At 36.5% G+C, this 22,023-nt stretch overlaps 1 protein-coding gene across 1 annotated transcript in view; it reads left to right on the forward strand.

Moving 5' to 3' along the window:
- The window catches only part of IQCH (IQ motif containing H), a 257,567-nt gene that overhangs the window by 9,973 nt on the left and 225,571 nt on the right, over positions 1-22,023 (forward strand). The window contains exon 2 of the mRNA XM_027851991.1: positions 2,446-2,540. Coding sequence (XP_027707792.1) covers positions 2,446-2,540 — 95 coding nt within the window. The remainder of the gene's footprint in view (positions 1-2,445; positions 2,541-22,023) is intronic.

The raw sequence follows: 22,023 nt of genomic DNA on the forward strand, positions 1-22,023 counted from the left end.
CACCATAGCTCCATCTACTGGTCAGAGAGTCATTCCTTACACTGCATCTGGCAAAACCTCATTTGTGAAATTCACCATTTATCTCAGGCAGAAGTAATAAAATTGTATAAAAAGTTGGAAAAAATGAATTTATACATCTATACATACATATATGTGTATATATTTCTATGTAGTATATATGATATTTTGTATATAATATATACTATACCTAATGTGTAATTATACATAATTATTCTATATGATATATAACATGATATATTGCGTATCATATATATCCTATAATATAATATTATACATATATGCTATAAGAGGCAATGAGGAGTAATAGATAGAGATAGGGTTTCAAGTGATGCCTTTGACACATAACATTTCTAGGCAAATCACTTAAGCATGTCCATGCTTTAGGGCAGAGGCGTCAATATGTGGCCAGCAGCAGCTGCACTGAAGCCAAATCAGATGAAAATGTAATTGGGAAATATTTAACAAAATAAATGAAAATACAATAAAACACAGATAATATTAATATGTAGTTTTCTAAGTCAATATGTGCCAGCAGAGATCCTTATGTACAGTTTAGTGCCCCCATTTCTTTTGGGACAGCTAGGTGATGCAGTGATTAGAGTACTGGGCTTGGAATCAGGATATTCCTAAGTTCAAATCCTATCTCAGACACTTACTAGCTGTGTGACCCTGGGCAAGTCACTTAACCTTGTTTGCCCCAGTTTCCTCATCTGTAAAGTGAACTGGAGAAGGAAATGGAAAGTCACTCCTATGGTTTGCTAAGAAAACCACAAATGGGATCACAAAAAATTAGACATGACTGAACAACAGCAACATTTCTATTTGAGTTTGACACCATTGCTCTAGGCAACTCTCTAAAAGGAATTCTTAACCTTTTTAATGTCATGGACCCTTTTGGTAAACTGGTGAATCCTATGGACCCCTTTTCATAATAATGTTTTTAAATGCAAAAAATATATATGTAGGATTATAAAGAAAACAAATTATATTGGAGAACAGTTATCAAAATACTTTTTACAAAAATAAGCTCACGAACCCCTGTGTAATAGTATAAATTTCAGAAAAAGTGCTGACCCTTATAAGTAGAAGAAATTTCCTCTTTTGGGAATTCTTTATGTCATTGAAATCTTAGGTTAGATTTCTGACCCTATATATGCCACATTCCATTGAGGCAATTAGCATGAAGTCATCCAAACACAGTACGTAGTAGCAACTCCAAAAATGTTGGGAACCACTGCTCTAGATCCCTGCCACATCACCAAAAGTTCCATCCCAGTAATTAATTATTGTAAGATGCCCGGCCAATAGAGCTTATACAATACACTGTGATGAGTTTCCAATATATTCAGCTAAGATATAGAAATGAAACAATAACAACAATGCTACTTATATACTTATTTTATTTCCAAAAACTCGAGTAGTCTGCTGACAATTCATTCATTTTTGTAACAATAATATTATTATTAAGTAGGTAGGAAGTAATCATTTCACCAATTTAAAACAGAAAACCGAGGCAGATAGTAAAGCTTCCCCCTGCATTACCCATAAAGTTAAGGGCAGAATAGAATCCAGTTTTCACATGGCCACTATGAGTATAATGATTATATTTTCCAAACAAAAAATTGGAACATATAGCCTGACAAAGGAAATTCATTTTGTGAAGCCTCATTAAAAGTTCATTTTCTTTTCTTAAAATCAGGTTTGTCCTGGAAAAACTAGGAAGTAGGGACACTGTCCTGATGAGGGAAGGACACCAGGACCGAAGGAAGCCTTCTTTCAAAGGAGGCCCCTGTATATCCATCTTTCTGCCAGAACTCTTATTTTCCATCACCCTGACCTTTCTCCATACTTTTCCTACGCCATTTTATCCACATGATCACACTGCCTCCTGAGTCCTTGCTAACTGTGAGAAATGTGGGGTATACTTTAGCCCAAGTAGCCTAATGCATACATTGTACTAAATTAACCTTACAGTGTTAGGACTCTGGACACAGCTAGAGACATTGGATTGGCCATCAAGGACATCTTACCCAAGGGCCAAATTTTTCCTCAGATGCTTGCACAAAGCTTATATTGGAGTCACTCTAAGGGAAAGGAACTTCTTCATGTCTGTGTTGCCTAGTAAATTCAGAGAACCGGTTAATTCAGTTATTTTTGTAGACATTCCATTTCTGAAGCATAGTAAGATACTACCAAGCTTGGCTCTTAGTTGATTATTGCCCTTTTGAGGGTAGTTAAAGTAATTTGGCCTTGAGTCATCTAATATTACCTTAGGCATGGAATAAACACAGTGAAAAACATTACATGTCCTGTCTTCTGGCTTAATTACAAGATTCAGAGTGTTAACCTAATCAAAGTAAATTAACTGAGTAGAGTGTCTCAAAGTCCACTATAATAGTCAAAACTTTGGCTTTTTCATAACAGATACATGTTGAGAATTATCTAAGTACCATAAATCATCGTGTGTTAACTACACCTATTGAAGATTCTGAAATATGTGGTAGACAGCCTTCTAAAGTGTGAGTAAAACAGACATTTTGTAGTACAAATTAATGTAATCCAATAGTGAAAAAGGTAACTTCCTTCACTATGGTAGATGTCTCCAGCCCAGATTGTTTAGAAAGCAGACAAGTAATTAAGTTACTTACTTAAAACAAAGTAATTAATTTGATCTATTGTGTGAGGGGCAAAATTCCCCTAGCTTTGCTCACAGTTCTACTCATTTCATTAAGAGTTTTATATACAAAAAATTAGGGCAAAACTTGTGCTAATTTTTTATAATAATATCAGTGATGACACATTTGCAGAGAATAATTTGTTTCTAATAATTTGGGGGATTGCTATGCTTTGAGGTTTGATTAATATTAATTTTTAGCAAAACTAGCCAAAATCCAGGTTCCTAATGACAACATTTCTAGGTCAATCAGTTAATACTAGCTAGGATCTGAGGACAGTGCAAAAGCATTGGCACTAGAGTCAGAAGACTTAGATGAGTTTGAGTAAGTCTCTAAATCTCAATTTCTTCATCTATAAAATTAGGGGATTGGAGTAGATGGCCTTTAAGGTCCCTTCCAATTCCAAGTCATTGATGGTATGAAAATCCTACAGTACTTTGTTAATAGAACGTGACCTTTTCTTCAGGGTTACAAAGCTAAATTTAGTACCAGAATCAACTGAAAACAAGAAAAAAAAGTCTTGAAATATTTTTGCATATAAGATTTTCTAACAGGTAGTTTGTTAAAAATTGAAAGACAGTTTAGGAAGAAGTAAATGTCTTTCTCTCACCTTCAGCCTTCTGGTTATATGTTGGTGGGTCCATCTTAGACTGAAAATCTGGCCCTCAATTTTTAAGGTTCAGAAACTCTATTTTATGAGTCCACCTAGAGGATATCAGGCTTAGGGGAATTAATTTACATAAACCAAGCTGACAAACTGACTGATCAACCAGAATGCCAATTCATTAACTGACGGTGAGAAATGTAATTGTTGAGAGGATCAGTTACTTCAATCAGCTGGTCAGCATAGTCTCTTCCCACTAGGAAAATCTACTTGGAAAACCATATTTGAAAAATAGAATTAAAAAAAAATGTTTGGTGAGTTTAGTAAGTGAGTAAAGGGGATTGAACAATCTTAGTCACTCTCAATGTGCTGTGATTGTCTGAACCACCCATCTCTGTTATAGGAATATACTTGCCCAGCAGGGCATGTATGACCCACGGCCTGGCGCATGCCTTTACTAGGCTGAACAACAAGGATGCTCCCCCTTAGAAAGCACTAGATAAATCCTCACAATTGCCAGAGCTGATGTAAACCAGCACCTTGGTAATGCTATGGTATTAATTTGAGCAGTATTTAGTAGAGACAGTGTGCTATAGTGGAAAGAACACAGGATTAAGAGTTTGAAAATCTGTGTTTGAATCCCTGCTGTGCCAATTGCTATTTTTTTCTGGCCTTGTCAGGTCACTTCCCTTCTATGGACCTCACTTTCCATATCTGTAAAATATAGGGAATGGACTGATGATCTCAGAGGTCCCTTCCTATTCTCACATTCTGTATATTTTCCCGGCTGCTTCCCAAATATTGGGATTGGATCTTAATATTTGTTATCAAGTTTCTTTTGGGAAAAAAAACTGGATAGTTTGTTGTACCTAATGGAGATTTAGTTTCATGTATAATCTTTTCCTTTCTACAATTCATTTTATAATATTCATTTTAATTGGCATTTGTCAAGTCCAGAATAAAAATAACAGAAAATTAAAATTTAAAAAAATTAGGGGACAACCTAGTTTCCTTGACTAGATTTAGGAAACTCTAAATTCCATCAAGAACCCACTTGAACACCATCTCTTGGGGGTGGGCTTCTATTATATGTCTTCCATTTAATGTGTATTCTTATTCATTTCAATTTCAGTGAGTAATATTTTCTGAAAATGATCCTAAATTTTAAGGGTGTATGTATGTATCATGTTTGGGGATTGTAATTCCACATATACTAACTATATTACTCAGTCCCAAAGATTATGAAATTTACAGATAGGGATTTCTGAAACTTAAATTCATTAACAGTACCTTTATGTCTGGGAATAGAGAGGCCTAGGGCAGTCAATGTGTCCCTTCATTAAGACAACCAGAGCCACTTGTGAGAAGTCTAACAAATGTAGCATATTGAGGCTGGAAACCTTTTTTTAGGCCCTCCAGGGCCTGAGCACCAATGATACCAGCTAGTCACAAAGGGTGACATCACCAGCACAGATTTTCTGGGCTTTTAGGCTTTGGCAGTGTGCGATAAGTCCTGCCCTTTCCTCACATGGACCTTGGGCAATTCACTTACCATGCTTTAGGCAACTCAGTTTCCAGGGCGGGTGCTGACCTGCATTGGGAGTAGGAGTTTCCTCTACCAGTTAAATCACAAGTCTAATCCCTATCCCTATCTTAGGCTGTAGCCTAGCCTACCTGGTGGATGAGAGACAGGTGTGTTTCCAGGAGTGAACACAAGGGTACAACACTAGCCATCAGAAGGAAAGAGGGAAAGACTATTGCCTCAGCAAGGAAAGGGAGAAGGAAATATATCAAACAGAGAACAGAAAGAAAGGAAATCTCATTTGGGTAGATGATCCAAGTCTGGGTCACACCATTCTGAGCACCACTCCCTGACTTGAAGCTTTGGTGAGACAGCATAGGATAGTACAAATAGCACTGACTTTGGAGGAAGAGCACCTAGATTTGAGTGTCAACTTTGCCACTAATTGGGGCAGCTAGGTGGGTGGCACAGCGGATAGAGTGCCAGGTCTAGAGTCATCTCCCTAAGTTTAAATCTGGCCTCAGATACTAGCTGTGGGACCCTGGGCAAGTCACTTTACCCTATTTGCCTCAGTTTCCTCATCTGTCAAATGAGCTGGAGAAGGAAATGGCAAACCACTCCAATATCTTTGCCAATAAAACCCCAAATGGGGTTATGAAAAGTCAGACACGATTAAAAAATGATTGTCATTAATTAGCTATCACTTAGATTAGGTAAATGACTTAAGCCTCTCTGGGTCCCAGTATCCTAATTTGTAAAAATGAAGGCACCATGCCTGACAAAGTAATAAAGCTTCCGTTATAGGGTATAGAGAAGGAGCTCCATGAGAGAAAGACGTGTCGAATAGTTAATGTAAAATTCAAAGATAAAGGGGTGCTAAGTTCTATATCACCATCCCTGCAGCCACACATTGACTTAGAAAATCATATATATTCTATTGTATTTTTTATTTGTTTTGTTAAATTTTTCCCAATTGACATTGTAATCTGGTTGGTGCTGCATTCAGGAATGCTATAGGCTGAATGTTTGTTTTTGTTTGTTTGTTTATTTTTTTTTAGGCAATTGGAGTTAAATGACTTGCCCAGGGTCACACAGCTAGTAAGTGTCAAATGTTTGGTCTGAGGCTGGATTTGAACTCAGGTCCATCCTGACTTCAAGGCCGGTGCTCTATCTACTGCGCCACCTAGCTGCCCCCTAGGCTGAATGTTTGACCCCTCTTATATAGTGGACAGAGCATAGATAGAACTTGAAGTCACAGTAGATGGGTTCAGATTCTGCCAAACATACTTGCAGTTATGTGACCATGGGTAAGTCACCTCACTTTTCCATGCCTCAGTAGTAAAATGGGGATAATAATAATTTCAGTACTTAACCTCGCAGTTTGTGTGTATCAAAAGAGTAATGTCTATAAAGCACTTTTAAAATTTTAAAGCTCTCTATAAATGTCAGCTATTATTATTCTGAGCAGATCTAGGGAATGGTGGCTTGTGTTTCTGAGATTGTTGATGAGTACTCTGGCATGGTCACCTGCACTCAAGCTGGATTTAGAGGCAGCTCAGGAGCCAAAACTGGCCTTTTCAAGGGGAACTTCCATAGGCCTCTTACAGAGCGGAAGGTGGGACCATAGTGTTTGTAAAGAGTAAGAACTGAGCCTTTTCCCTATGAATTTTGGGTGGTGGTAGGAAGTTACTGTTTATCACAAGTGAAGTCAAAGCTTCAATTCCTCCTTGGCTAAGGAGAACATTCAACTGCCCTTGAGTAATTTTTTCTTGAATTTCTTATGGTGGTCAGGGACATGTCTAGTAGTGGGCTTTTTGGATTCAGGAGCACTGCAAAGTCTTTTAAGGTTCAGGTCTTAGCATCTTTGAGGACAGAAGAGATGGGCTTCTGACTACTGTTGCTGAGGAGAGACTACAGTGAAGGTCAGCGTCATGGATTGGAAGCTGGGACGATGGAGTTCATTGAGTTAAAAACCATCATTTTGCTGAGGAAGAAATTGGGGCCCACAAAGGTTAAGTGATGGTCCTAAAATCACTAAAGTAGTAAGTACAAGGGCCTGAACTTGAAATCACATCCCCCTGACTCCTACTGTCCCATAGAGTCCCATCTTCCCAAGCAGACTGATGCCCTGAATACAGGGAATCACCCCCAAAGTATATCCCTGCATATGGCTGGACACACAGAGTGCTACTTAGAGTAGGCATGTTGAGAGATTCAATTATTGCCTTTGCCCCCTTTGATAGAATTCAACAAAGAACTTTTAAAAAAACAGTTTTATTGACTTGTTTTGTTTATCATTACAAATCCTTCTGGATCACTGTGAGAGCTCCTATAACAAAGTAAAATAATTGAGCAAAACTAATAATAAAGTGGGGGCAGCTAGGTGGCACAGTAGATTGAGAGCCTGGCCTGGACTCAAAAAAACTCATTTTCCTGAGTTCAAATCTGGCCTAGATACTTACTAGTTGTGTGACCCTGGACAAACCACTTAATCCAGTTTGCCTCAATTTCTTCATCTGTAAAATGGTCTGGAGAAGGAAATGACAAACCACTCCAGTATCTCTCTGCCAAGAAAACCCCAAAATGGGGTCTTGAAGAGTCAAACACAACTGAAAAATGACTGAACAGTAACAAACAATAGTGTCCTTATGAAAGTGCATGTAACATTGCAAACCTGCACCCCCCAATTCTATTTCAAAGTAGGTTTTTTTTTTTTTAACAATTAACAGAAATCTATTTTTTATCTCTCCCATTCCCACATCACACTGGGAAAAAATTACTTGTAATAAATATTCATAGTTAAGAAACATGTGTTGGCTGTGTTCAAAACACTCTAAGGAGTCAGTGGAGACAGCTAGCTTTTAGGAGCCTTTTAGAAGAGGTCGGTGAGGGAGGAAGGGGATTTCTTTAATAACCTCTGCTTTCCCACCATGGAAGTATCCAGACTTGGAAGTCAGCAAAAGGAGTTGAGAGTCGTCATTGCCAAAGAGGAGTAGAGCTTTGACGAAGAGCAGACTTAGGAAGTCCAGTTAGCTGCCTAGCGGAGTTGTACCCAGATGAAGTAGAATGAGGACACCATGAGATTAAAAAAAAAAAAAACTTTAGGATCTTGTACAATCAGAGCTGCGAGTTGCTTTGGCCACGTAGTACCTAAGTGTATGCTACTCTACAAGTGTTCCCTATGCATGTGTTCACGCTATTTTTATTTGTGGGTAAAGGTGCCCCACGTGATGGGGGAAATGTTTTGTTACTACTATTCACATTATACTAGTTCAGTAAATGCCTTTGCTTTGAGTTAATTATGTCCTCTGACTGACTAGTAAAGGTAAACCCATTGGTGGTGTCTCATGAGCTACACTTTTGTAGTGTGGGCTTACAGAGTACCTTGTACCTGGTGCAGTTGCCTCTTTGGGGTCCCAACCTGCATGAGAGAGTTGGGAAGGATGCCCCAGTGGCAGCACCACATCTCTTTAGCAGATGGAATGTGAAAAATGCCTTAGCCAAGTCTTCACAGAACGCTTCTGGGCTCCGTTCCTTTTAGGCCTGCATATTTGAAAGGAGGCTAGATCACTTTTATGGGATTCCATCAAATTTCTCTGGCAAACTTTCATAGAATCTTAGAATGTTAGCACTGAAAACAATCTTAGAGTGTTAACCTAAGCCTTCTCATTTTATAGATGAGGGAACTAAAACTCAAAGAAATTAGGTGACTTGTCCAAGGATGCATGGCTATTTAATCATGTGTCATGTCCTAGTTTTTTTTAAATCAATTTGTTAATAATAGCAATTAAAATATTTAAATACATATATGCAACAAATTTTCTTTCAAATTCTCAAAATAATTTTATGTTGGATTTCAAAACTGATCGGTCAAATAGGAGTATGCAATTATTGTCTCTGCCAATGATTCCATTTTTAAAAAGTGGCTCTTGGAATATTTTCTTATTTGCTAAAGAAGTGTTTTTATTTCTCTGTTGGTGTTAACTTTCACAGACTTTATTTAGCTGCTCATGGTATCAGCTTATGGTACTATTAACAAGCATTGCTTGCTTATTGACATTAGAAGGGTGAATAACATCTGTACCAGTGCTTTTCAGAGTGGCACAGAAATCGACATCTTTCTTCCCTGCTGTGCTGGCATTTAAGGAAAAGAAAGAACAAAGTAGAGAAGCAGTGAGAGGAAAAGAAGAGCTTTCTGCCAAACAGCAAGTGAGGAAGAAGCCTTTAAGCTCAATTCTGGGAGCTCCACGAATCAGATCTCTTTGCCATTGTTATAGTGGAGAAAACATACTCTAGTTATTGTGCATTTGCCTTTTTGTGTTACATTGTGGTCTGAGTTCTAATGGATTGTCATGGTAACTGACTGCTCAGCATTGACTACAAATTGTTGATAGTATCTTGTAAGAGAAGATTGACACATTGTAAGAAGTTATATTGAGAAATACAACCCCACGAATATTTGACAGTGTTACTCTTCTGCAAATAGTTTACCATTAGGTACACTGTACATTTTACCAAGCAACAAAGCATATGGAAATTTAGAGCAGGGGGCAGGATTATATTCAGGCATAGTGCACCTGATATTGGGGTTATAGAAGTAGGTGGTAAGAGCTAGAAATTAGTAAGACTTATTTATGGGAAGAGAGAAGCAAGATATGCACAGTAAAGTAATCTGTATGGTTAAGGCTCAGCACAATAAATAGATGGAAACTGAGCCAGAACCAAGTTCAGAACCAGCAGAACCAAGACAAATTACAGATACACAGATTGGTCTGTGACTTTAGATATTCATTAAATAAAAAAAAAAGACCAAGACAAAGATAGCAGAACTTTTTTTTCCTATTTATTTATTTTTAGTTTTCAATACTCACTTCCACAAGATTTTGAGTTTGAAATTTTCTCCCTATCTCATCCCTTCCCTCACCCCAAGATGGCATGCATTCTGAATACCTCTTCCCCTCGTCTGCCCTCCCTTCTATCTCCCTCCCCTTCTCTTATCCCCTTCCCCTTATATTTTCCTGTAGGGCAGGATAGATTTCTTTACCCCATTGCCTGTATATTTTATTTCCCAGTTGCATGTGAAAACAATTTTTAACATTTGTCTTTAAAACTTTGGGTTCCAAATTTTCTCCCTTCCTCCCTTCCCACCCGCCCTCATTGAGAAGGCAAGCAACTCGATACAGATTATACATGTGTAGTCATGCAAAACACTTCCATAGTAGTCATGTTGTGAAAAACTAATTATATTTCCCTTCCTCCTATCCCACCTCCCATTTATTCTATTCTCTCTTTTGACCCTGTCCCTCCTCAGAAATGTTTGCTTCTAATCAACCCCTACCCCAATCTGCCCTCCCCTCTATCATCCCCTTCCCCCCTATTTTCCTGTAGTATAAGATAGATTTCCATACCCAATTGAGTATGCATGTTATTCCCTCCTTAAGCCAAATCCATTGAGAATAAGATTCACTCATTCCCTCTCACCTTCCCCCTTTTCCCCTTCAGTATAAAAGCCTTTTCTTGTCTGTTTTATGTGAGATAATTTATCCAATTCTACCTCTCCCTTTCTCCTTCTCCCAGTATAATCCTCTCTTACTCCTTAATTTTATTCTCCAGATATGACCCCTTCATCTTCAACTCACCTTGTGCCCTCTATCTATCTATCTATCTGTATCTATATATACATACATATAATTTTTCCCCTCCAACTACCCTAATACTGACAAAGGTCTCATGAGTTACAAATATCATCTTTCCATGCAGGAATGTAAACAGTTCAACCTTAATAAGTCTCTTATGATTTCTCTTTCCTGTTTATCTCTTCATGCTTCTCTTGAATCTTGTATTTGAAAGTCAAATTTTCTATTCAGCTCTGGTCTTTTCATCAGGAATGATTGAAAGTCCTCTATTTCACTGAATGTCCATTTTTTCCCCTGAAGGATTATACTCAGTTTTGCTGGGTAGGTGATTCTTGGCTGTAATCCCATTTCCTCCAGAATATTATATTCCAAGCCCTCTGATCCCTTCATGTTTTTGAAGCTGCTAAATCTTGTGTTATCCTGATTGTGTTTCCATGATACTTCAATTCTTTCTTTCTGGCTGCTTACAATATTTTCTCCTTCACCTGGGAACTCTGGAATTTGGTTACAATAATCCTAGGAGTTTTCCTTTGGGAATCTCTTTCAGGAGGTGATTGGTGGATTCTTTCAATTTCTATTTTGCCCTCTGGTTCTAGAATATCAGGGCAGTTTTCTTTGATATGTCTTGAAAGATGATGTCTAGGCTCTGGTTTTTTTTTTTATCATGGCTTTCAGATAGTCCAATAATTTTTAAATTCTCTCTCCTGGATCTATTTTGCAGGTCAGTTGTTTTTCCAATGAGATATTTCACATTGTTTTCTTTTTTTTTCATTCTTTTGGTTTTGTTTTACAATGTCTTGATTTCTCATAAAGTCACTAGCTTCCATTTGCTCTGTTCTAATTTTTAAGGAAGTATTTTCTTTAATGAGCTTTTGGACTTCCTTTTCCATTTGGCCAATTCTGCTTTTTAAGGCATTCTTCTCCTCACTGGCTTTTTGGAACTCTTTTGCCATTTGGGTTAGGCTATTTTTTAAGGTGTTATTTTCTTCTGTATTTTTTGGGTCTCCTGTAGCAAGCTGTTGACTTGTTTTTCATGATTTTCTTGCATCACTCTCATTTCTCTTCCTAGCTTTTCCTCTGCTTCTCTTATTTGCTTCTCAAAATCCTTTTTGAGCTCTTCCATGGCCTGGGACCAATTAATATTTTTCTTGGAGGGTTTGGATGTAGGAGCTTTGACTTTGTTGTCTTCTTTTGGTTTTGATTGTATTTTTCATTTCTCTAATTATTAAGGATTTATAACAGTTTTTCACATGACTGTTGATAGCTTTGATTTCTTTATCTGAAAACTGACTATTCATATCCTTTGACCACTTATCAATTGGAGAATGACTCTTGTTTATAAATTTGGCTCAGCTCCCTATACATATTTTTCTGGCTCTATAAAGTAATTCTTTGGTAGTTTGATTGATACAGTACTGAACAATTAAAGGAAAAGGACCTTTATGTATAAAAATATTTATTGCAGTTGTTTTCAGAGATACTTCTAGGGATGTGTAAGTTTTCAGTTCTTCCAAGGTGGTATGACTAAGGGCGAGGTGTTTACTCCTTTCCTGGTCTGTACTCTGGTCTATGAGTGACCACAAGCACTCTTTTCTGCCTTGAAACTGTGAAGAGGATTCCTTTTCCACCAAGGCACAAGCTTCACCATGCCAGCACTCCTCCTTGCCCCAGGATCACCACCCAGAACTGTGACCCAGATCCAAGCACAGGCAAAGGAAGAGAATCCTGCCTCAGTGCCAGCAAAGAGATCCCTGCAATCCCCCTCTGATTAGCCACTTGGTTCCCCCTCATGATCCTCTCTTCTCTTTATTTTTCTTGCTTCCCCTCTCACAATATGGCTAATGTAAAAATAGGTTTTGCATGACTTCATATGTATAATGGGTATCATATTTCTTGGCTTCTTAATTGGTGAGGGGTGAAGAGAAGGAGAAAATTTGGAACTGAACAATTGTTAATTATTTTGACTAGTTGTTTTTTTTTTTTTTAGTTTATACTGTAGGGTTCTCTAAGTATACTATCATATCATATGCAAAAAAAAAGATAGTTTTGTTTCCTCATTGCCTATTCAATTTTTTCTTATCTTATTGCAATAGCTAGCATTTCTAATACAATATTGAATAACAATGATGATAATGGATATCTTTGCTTCACCCTGCTCTTATTGAAAAGGCTTTTAATTTATCCCTATTACAGATAGTTTTTGCTCTTGTTTTTAAATAGATTCTACTTACCATTTTTAAGAAAAGCTCCATTTATTCCTATACTTTCTAGTGTTTTTAATAGGAGTAGGTGATGTATTTTGTCAAAAGCTTTTTCTGCATCTTTTGATATAATCATATGATTTATGGTTTTTTGTTATCAATATGGTTAACAAGAATTATAATTTTCTTAATATTAAGCCAACCCTGAATTCCTAGCATAAATCTAACCTGGTCATAGTATAAGAGCTTTGTGATATATTGCTATAATCTCTTTGTTAGTATTTGATTTTAAAATTTTGCATCAATATTCATTGGGGAAATTGGTCAATAGTTTTCTTTCTCTGTTTTTGTTTTCTCTGGTTTAAATATAAAAACACATTACTGTAGTAGAAGGAATTTGGTAGAACTCATTTTTTTAAAAAAGAGTTTATATAGTATTAGAATTGTTTTTTTTTAAATGTGTGGTAGAATTCACTTATAAATCCATTTGGTTGTGGGTTTTTGTTTCCTTAGGTAGCACATTTACAGCTTGCTCTAAGATATGGTTATTTAAATATTCTATTTTGTCTTCCATTAATCTGAGCAATTTATATTTTTGTAAATATTCATCCACTTCATTTAGATTGTCAGTTTTGTTGTCATAAAATTGGACAAAATCTCTCCTAATAATCCCTTTGATTTTATCTTCTTTGGTTGTGCATTTATCCTTTTAATTATTGATACTGGTAATTTAGTTTTCTTCTTTTTTTTAAAGTCAAATTAGCTAAAGTTTATCTACTTTATTGGATTTTTTCATTAAACTAGATCCTAGTTTTATTTAGTAGTTAATTTTTTTACTTTTGATTTTATTAATCTCTACTTTTAGGATTACTATTTTGGTGTTTAATTGGGATTTTAATTTGATGTTTTTTCTAGTTTTTTAGTTGCATGTCCAATCTGTTGATCTGCTCTGTCTCTCTTTTAAGTGTTTGGAGATATAAATTTCCCTCAAAGTACTTTTTGGGCTGCATCCCACAAATTTTTGTAGGTTGTCTCATTATTGTCCTTATCCTTAATGAAGTAATTGTTTCTATGATTTATTCTTTGATTCATTCTTTAAGAATAGATGATTTAGTTTCCAATTAATTTTTAATCTATGCTTCAAAGGCCATTTATTGAATGTAATTTTTATTGTATTATAGTCTGAAAAGGTTGCATTTAATATTTCTGCTTTTCTGCATTTCTCTGTGAGAGTTTTATGCCCTAATATATGGTCAGTTTTTGTGAAGGTACCATAAACAACTGAGAATAGGTGTGCTTCTTTCTGTTCCCATTCAGTATTCTCCAGAGGACAATCACATCTAATTTGTCTAAAATTCCATTTACCTTCTTAACTTCTTTTTTGTTTATTTTATGGTTAAGTTTATCTATATCTGACAGGATTAAATTGAGGCCCCCCACTAGTATGGTTTTACTATCTCTTTCTTCCTGTAACTCATTTAACTTTTCCTTCAGTAATTTGATACTCTGCCATTTTGTGCACATATGTATGTTCAGGCTTGATATGAATTCATTGTCTATAGTATCTTTTTAGCAAAATACAGTTTCTCTGTTTTTTCTCTTTTAATTAGATTTATTTTTGCTTCTTCTTTGTCTGAGATCTTCTTTGTCTTCTTTGTCTCCCTTTTTTACTTTAGTTAAAGCATAATAGATTCTGTTCTAGCCTCTTATTTTACCTCTGTGTGTCTTTCTTTTTCAAGTGTGTCTCTTGTTAACAGTATCTTGTTGGATTCTGCTGATTTTGACTGTGGCTTCATGGTATTTGAATTCTTCATTTCTACTGCTTCAATCTTTTCACCTTGACCTGGTAGCGCTAGAGTTGAGCTACAATATTCTTGGCAGTTTTTCTTTTCAGATTTCTTTCAGGAAATGACCAGTGGGTTCTTTCAATTTCTGCCTTGCCCTATGGTTCTAAGATATCTGGACAGTTTTCCTTTACAATTTCTTGAAATATGGATATATATATATATATATACACACACACACACACACACACACATACATATATATGTATACATATATGTACACACATCCATACATACACATGTACATACATAGTCTAGGCTCTTTTTTAAAATTTTCAGATAGTCCATTAAGTCTTAAATAATTTTTCTTTTATGTATTCCAAGTCAGTTATTTTTCTTATGAGATTTTTCACATTTTCTTCTATATTTTCAGTCTTTTGACTTTGTTTTATTGTTTCTTGATGTCTCCTGCAGTCATTGGCTTCCACTTGACCAATTCTAATTTTTAAGGAGTTATTCTCTTTAGTGAGCTTTTGTAGCTCTTTTGTTATTCACTGATTTCTCAGTAGTGTCTGACTCTTTGTGATCCCATTTCAGGTTTTCTTGGCAAAGATACTGGAGTGGTTTGCCATTTCCTTCTCTAGCTCATTTTGTAAAAAAGGAAACTGAGGCAAACAGGGTTCAGTGATTTGCTGAGGGTCACACAGCTAGTAAGTGTCTGAGGCTAGATTTGAACTCAGAAAGATAAGTATGCCACCTAGCTGCCCCAAACCTCTTTTACCATTTGACTAATTCTGATTTTTAAAAAGTTATTTTCTTCAGTATTTTTGTGTCTCTTTCACCAAGTTGTCAATTCTCTTTTCATAATTTTCTTCCATAGTTCTTATTTGTTTTCCCAATTTTTCCTCTACCACTCTTATTTGATTTAATTTTTTTTTTTGCTTTTTTTAAAAAAACCCTCTTTACTTCTTCTAGGAATTCTTTTTGGGCTTGTGTCCAATCTGCCTTTTTTCTTGAGGCTTTGCTTGAAGATATTTTCAAGTAATTGTCTTTTTCTGTGTTTGTTTCTTGAGCTTCCCTGCCACCACAGTAGTTTTTACAGTTAGGTTCTTTGTTGTTGTTTGTTAATTTTTCCAGCCTACTTCTTGATTTTGAACTTTATTTTAGAATTGGGCTCTGCTCACTTCTGAGTGGAGGGATGACTGGCCTGAGCTTCTGTCTTTTATGACCTTCTGCTTTCACAGCTTGATTTGGGGGCCTGTAGGTTTTTGGTGCTTCCATTTTGGTGTGATTCATGTAGTGGTCTGGTCACTGCCTTCCTGGTCTTTACTCTGGTCATTAAACAGATAGGTCCTCTGTTCCCTTGTGACTGTAACCATTCCTTGACAGCCTGGAAATGCAACCCAGACCTGGGTAATGGGTGACAGAGCTGCCAAATGGCACCTGATCTTGTTCCTAGCGCTGGGTCAGGGGTTTACTGGTATCTCCCCATGTGTTCAGTCCCCTTACCATCCCTGGACATTGCTTCTGCCTTCCAACCCATAGCCAGTCAGGCTTCCACCATGCTATGCTTCTTCCATGCTACACTCCCAGCCAACTTCCACCCTAGTGTCTGTAGACCTCTCTCAGTCTTCCTAAGTTTTCCTGGATTAGAAAAATGGTTCACTATAACTTTTCTTGGCCTTCTCACTCAAAATTCTGCTTGGCGTTTTCTGTGGTCATTTTGTAGGAGTGGCTTTGGGGGAGGTTTGGCAGTTATAATTTTTCATTCCACCATCTTGAATCTGCCCTCAGGAGGTATCCAGTGTCATAGTATTGATTTGGTGGTTCCATGTCATCCACAGTGAGAATTTCTAATAAAAATTTTCACTGAGTTTTTGCATTTTTTGTGTGCTTGTTGTCCGCCTTCATATTCAAGATGATCTGGCTTAATAAGTAGCAATATGGTATGGTGAATAGAATGCTGGACCTAGAAAGGAAGACCTGAGTTTGAATCCTGTTTCAGACATTCAATAGATATTTGACACTTGGCAGTTACTTAATCTCTCTCTCAGTATCAGTTTTCTCATCTGTAAAACAGAGATCACAATGGCACCTGCCTGACAGGATTGTTGAGGGTATTAAATGAGATAATATATGTTAAATGTTTTGCAAACCTTAAGGTGCTCTATAAATATTAACTATTATTAATTGGGCCTCTCACCAAGCTGAATGTAAAATTGCTTTTCCCTCTATTGCTTCTTGATGTTTTATGTGATGATATTGCTCATAATTTTCTGTTATCTACCTCCCTAAATTTTTTTTAAAATAGAGTTTATACTCTAAAACTGGTGTTACTGTTGATCGCTATATATTTTTGCTTGACAAAGAATTACAGTATTAGCTGGGTGAGGTGGTTTATTTAAGTTTCCTTTTTGTATTAATTGATTTATACTAGTTAAAATTCCTTTCGAAATAGTGATAGGTTGCCAATGTCTGTTACTTCATCCATATCCCATGTTTTAGTATCAGCAGCTTGATTAAATAAGTCAAGTTAGAGCTGTTGCAATCAATCTCAATCAATCATAGAGTTATCTCATATGATCTGTACATTTTTATTCTGCTAATTTGGTATCTGTTTTGATTTTTGCTCTAACAAGTTGCGTTGTACACAGACAGTTGGTTTGGAGATAATTCCCACATTGGCAGCTATTCATATCCTGTCTGTTAGAACAGAATCAATTTCAATTTTTTCAAATTTAAAATGATTCAATTCTAATTTTTGTATTATTGTTAGAATCTTATTTGACCAGCACCCTATGTCTCTCTTTATTCATGATACAGAGGTATGAGGCTTCTAATAGTCTGTAATCCTTTGATTTCTCTTATTTTTTTCTCTTGAGACATACTTCCTCACTTGTTTTTCATTCGCTTCCCCAAAGTTATAAACACATAGAAATAAAAGCATTGATGCCAAACACAGACAAGGACATAATTGGGTTCATCAAGAGACTCCTCCCACATAAGAACTCACTATTTGACAGAAACTGGTGGGAAAACTGGAAAATAGTATGGCAGAAACTAGGCATAGACCAGCAACTTACACCATATACCAAAATAAAAGTCAAAATGGGTACACAATTTAAATATAAAGGCTGAAACTATAAGCAAACTATAAGCAAGGAATATTTTACCTGTCAGATTTTATGGAGAATGGAAGAATTTATGACCAAACAAGAGACAGAGAACATTATGAAATGCAAAATGGATAATTTTGATTACTTTAGATTGAAAAGTTTTTGTACAAACAAAGCCAATGCAACCAAGATTAGGAGAGAAGCAGAAAACTGGGAAAGAATTTTTACAAGTGTCTTTGATAAAGGCTCTTCTTAACAATGCAAGGATCTAGGACAACTGCAAAAGACTCATGATGGAAAATGCTGTCCATATCCAGAGAAAGAACAATGGAGTCTGAATCCAGATCAAAGCATATTATTTGTTCTCTCTCTCTCTCTGTCTCTCTGTCTCTCTTGTTTCTTCTTTCTTGTGGTTTCTCCCATTGGTTATAATTCTTCTTTACAACACAACTAATGTGAAAATAGGTTTAATATGAATGTATATGTTGAGCCTATATCAACTTACATACCATCTTGGGGTGAGGGGAGGAGAGAGATGGGGAGAAAATTTGGAACTCAAAATCTTGTAGAGGTAAATGTTGAAAACTAAAAATAAATAAATAAATTTGTTTTAAAATTTTTTAAAAAGAGACTCCTCTCACACCTGCCCAAACAATTTGATGAGCACATCTATTTTCCTCTGAAATAGCCTATTTTTCACCTTATTAAATATAGACATACCCATATGTCTATTAGCCTCTTGTAAAGAGGACACAGATAACTCCTGATTGGTTTTCAGTGGACTGGAGCTATCTGTCCCCAAGATGATTAGCTGGAGGGGACTCAGGAGGAAGGATGCTTGTCAGAAGAGCTACCCCTCTGTCAGCCTATAAAAGAAAATGACAAATTGCTTTCAGACCTTTTATTTCCCTTTTATTTTTGCCATTTGCATCATGCCTTTTTTTCTGGAAACATTCACCCATTTTGGGGAAGGGGATAGTTGTGCTTTTTTTCTTGTGTCACCATCAACTGGAGTGGTCCAGAGTTCCCTCTGTTCCTCAAGACTCCTTGACAAGAAAGATACAAGGAAAAAATTGGGGGGAAAAAAGAACTGAGAGTCATTTATCATTCACTTTAATAGGCCAGCACAATGGAGACAGATCTTCTGACATGAATCCATATTTCTGAATCCTAGCCACCTTGAAAGTGGGATAGCACCAGTTACTGAAAACCAACCAGGATTTGACTATGTCCTTTCAGCAAGGAGCCAACAAGAATACAAGCATGCTCATACTCTTAAAGGGAGAAGTATGTTGATCAAATTGGTCAAGGAGAATTCTACTGAACAAATTCACATTTTAAAAACTTAATTTTTTTTGATACTCATTAATATGTTCCTCCTTGCCTCATCCTAGTTATCACATACTTTGTAGGTTTTCAGCATTTATGGACATAGTTTGAACTATGTTGCTTGTTATTTGTCTCTGTTCTCTAGTTGTTGTACTCAGTTTGATTCAACAACAACTTTCATGTGCCTGCTTGCATACATTATCTTTCCTCAACTTAATTATAAACTCTTTGAGATTAGGGATTTTGATTTCTATTTCTTTTGTATTCCCTGTGGTACTTAATGCAGAGACTGTCATGTGTAGGATATACAAAAAAGGTGCTCATTGGGGTTGAGTTGAACTGAATGAGAAAATAATGAAGGATTAACTAGAATAGGGAAAGGGCAAATTAAAGAGAGTGGGAAATTGAAGTAATAGGAAAAGGTGGTGAAGGGCAGCAGAAAGGGGAGAAAGAGAGGAAGCTAAGGAGACTCAAAGTAATGAAGGAAAGAAATGAATAGAGGAGATGAACCATTGTGGCTACACAGCAACATTTCCACTAGAGATCAGGTCTTCTATGGAGTGACCTTTTATGATAGTGACCTATGTAGCCTGAAATACCCACTGAGGCACTACTGTATCTTTCTCCCAGCCTCTTGGGGATGCAACTAAAATATTAATCATTACAGACAAATAACTTAAATAATTGTCTTCATGAGGTAGCTGCACCACAGCTTTTGCTGTCCAGGCTATTTTCACCAGATGATAAAGATTGTTAGATCCTCAATGGATTATCGTCCTTTTGATACATTTTTCAATTTCAGTCACATAGAGAATTATCAAAGTAGACCTGTGTTTTGAAGAATTAGATATGGTCTACATATTCTGAGTTGGGTTTTGCTTTAAATTTACAAGATAGCCTTTTTTCAGGATGGCATACAGGGATGGGGAACCTGCAGCCTCCAGGTAAGTGTACAGGTAAGTGTGGCCCCCTACGTCCTCGAGTGTAGCCCTTTGACTGAATCTAAACTTCACAGAACAAATCTCCTTAATACAAGGATTTGTTTTGTAAAACTTGGACTCAGTCAAAAGGCCGCACCCAAGGACCTAGAAAACCACATATGGCCTTGAGGTCAAAGATTACCCACCCCTGAGTGGATCAAGAGCTGTCTTTGAAGTTAGGAAGCCTAGATTTCAAGTCCTGCCTTTGACACATACTGGCTATGTGATGCAGGACAAGTCATTTAATTTCTCTGGGGTGTGGTGGGGGAGAGAGTTGTACTTCTTTTTCATGGCATTATTAAATGCAGTGGAGTAGAATTCTTAAATTTCCTAAAACCATGAATTACAGAGAATGGGCTGATCGGCCTTGGTAGAGGGAATTTCCTCATCTGAGAATATATTACACCAATGAAATCAGAGCTTCAGTCTCTATCTCTTTTTTTCAGTGTTTCCCATTAACTCTAAAAGTCAGAAAAGCATGCCAAGTTGATCTCAAGGGTCAACTGAGGAAATGTTTCCAAACAGCATTCTGTGATTGAGGGAGTGAGAGTAGAAGCTTGAACTGTCTACAAGTCCTTGTTTTTATTTTCATGACATTCCAGGTACAGATAATATTGTACAAAGATTATTCTTATTTTGCAGGTGAGGAAACCAAGGGTCAAAGAAGTTAAATGAGATGGAACGAATGAATGAATAAAGTATTTAAGTACTGACTGTGTGCATGGCACTGTACTAAGGACTGGAGATGCAAATAGAAAAGTCAGACATGCCCTGCCCTCAAGGAGCTCACAATCTAATATCCTCTGTTGCTGTCAAAGAGGGCCAACTACATCAGGAAGGAGATTTCCTGACTTGCAAGTGAATTGGATTTAAGTGAGGCAAGGCTGGGCAAAGTCCTCAGCCTCACTCTCTCCTCCAGGGTCATTGGAGTCCAGTGGCAAGACATAGGTCAGGATGACTAACGATGGTCCCGGATGCAGTGGGAAATCTTGGCCTTTTTAAGCTAGGTCTTTCCCACGACATAAGAAGTCATACACACATTGGTCCTGATTATAGAGCCAGGACTTTTACCTCACTCTCCTGACTCCTAATCTAGTACTGTTTCCATTTATATGATATTCTCACTGTGTTTCCACTGGAAAAGAAGAGAACCATATATATTTTGAAGTCATATATAATATTTTGATTTTAGAATAATATCCTGCTCAAATTAAGCCCTCTAAAAATCCTTTTATTCAAGATATAAGTGTAACATACAGGCTCTTCCTCTAAGTCTTGCTCATTTTAAATTTTAATAACTCAGGATATCAGTATAAAGAGAATCAATGTGTAAGTAGCATTTGAAAGCAAATTTAGGACAACTATATTACATTAGTATGTGTGTATTCTTATTTTAGGTTTCATTATAAAAAATGAGTATGATAGATGAAAAGGTAAACTGCTAAAGCAGGGCCTGTAGAAGTTAGCTTTTAGAAGAAAATTCACTGTTTTTTAGTAATATCATGGGATTGGTGTATTTTGTCCTACTATAGAGTAAGTTTTAAAAGTTGGTAAATTTTAAAACTGCACAATAGCTTTACAAAGACCTTTTATGACAGTGACCTATCAACACACGATAGTTCCCATAAATTTATTGCTTTAAGGTTACAAGATTTCCCTGCAATGACTTAGTAAGGTAGCAATTACAATTCTTCTTCTTATGCTATGAATGAGGAAATTGAGGTTTAGTGGTATGTCCATCACAGAGCTAGTAAATGTCAGTCAAAATCTGAATCTGAATATCCTGACTCTTCAGCTCATTGCTCTTTGAACTCTACCAGTCTGTCTCTCTGTGTATGTGAAAAAGTATGAATGAATGAAGAGTATGAAATATACCTTAATAAATGCCTTAAGTAGAAGTGAAGGATAAGAGGTGAAGAGTCACCTCTCACAGTAGGCTTCAGGCTTCAGACAATACAACCTTTTGAGTCAAAAAAGGAATACAAAATTTAACTAAAGTCATTAACAGGAGTCTCTAAAATGACATGATTATGAACAGTTTAATTAAATAAAGATCAGCTTTTTGAATATATTTAACCTGGGCTATTGAGTGATTCTGTTTTATTAGACAAATGATCACATTTATTTTTCTTTATGGTAGGAATGTTTTACAGTC

Source organism: Vombatus ursinus, unplaced genomic scaffold (genome assembly GCF_900497805.2).
Source record: "Vombatus ursinus unplaced genomic scaffold, bare-nosed wombat genome assembly UNPS02009205.1, whole genome shotgun sequence".
NCBI classification, from domain to species: domain Eukaryota; kingdom Metazoa; phylum Chordata; class Mammalia; order Diprotodontia; family Vombatidae; genus Vombatus; species Vombatus ursinus.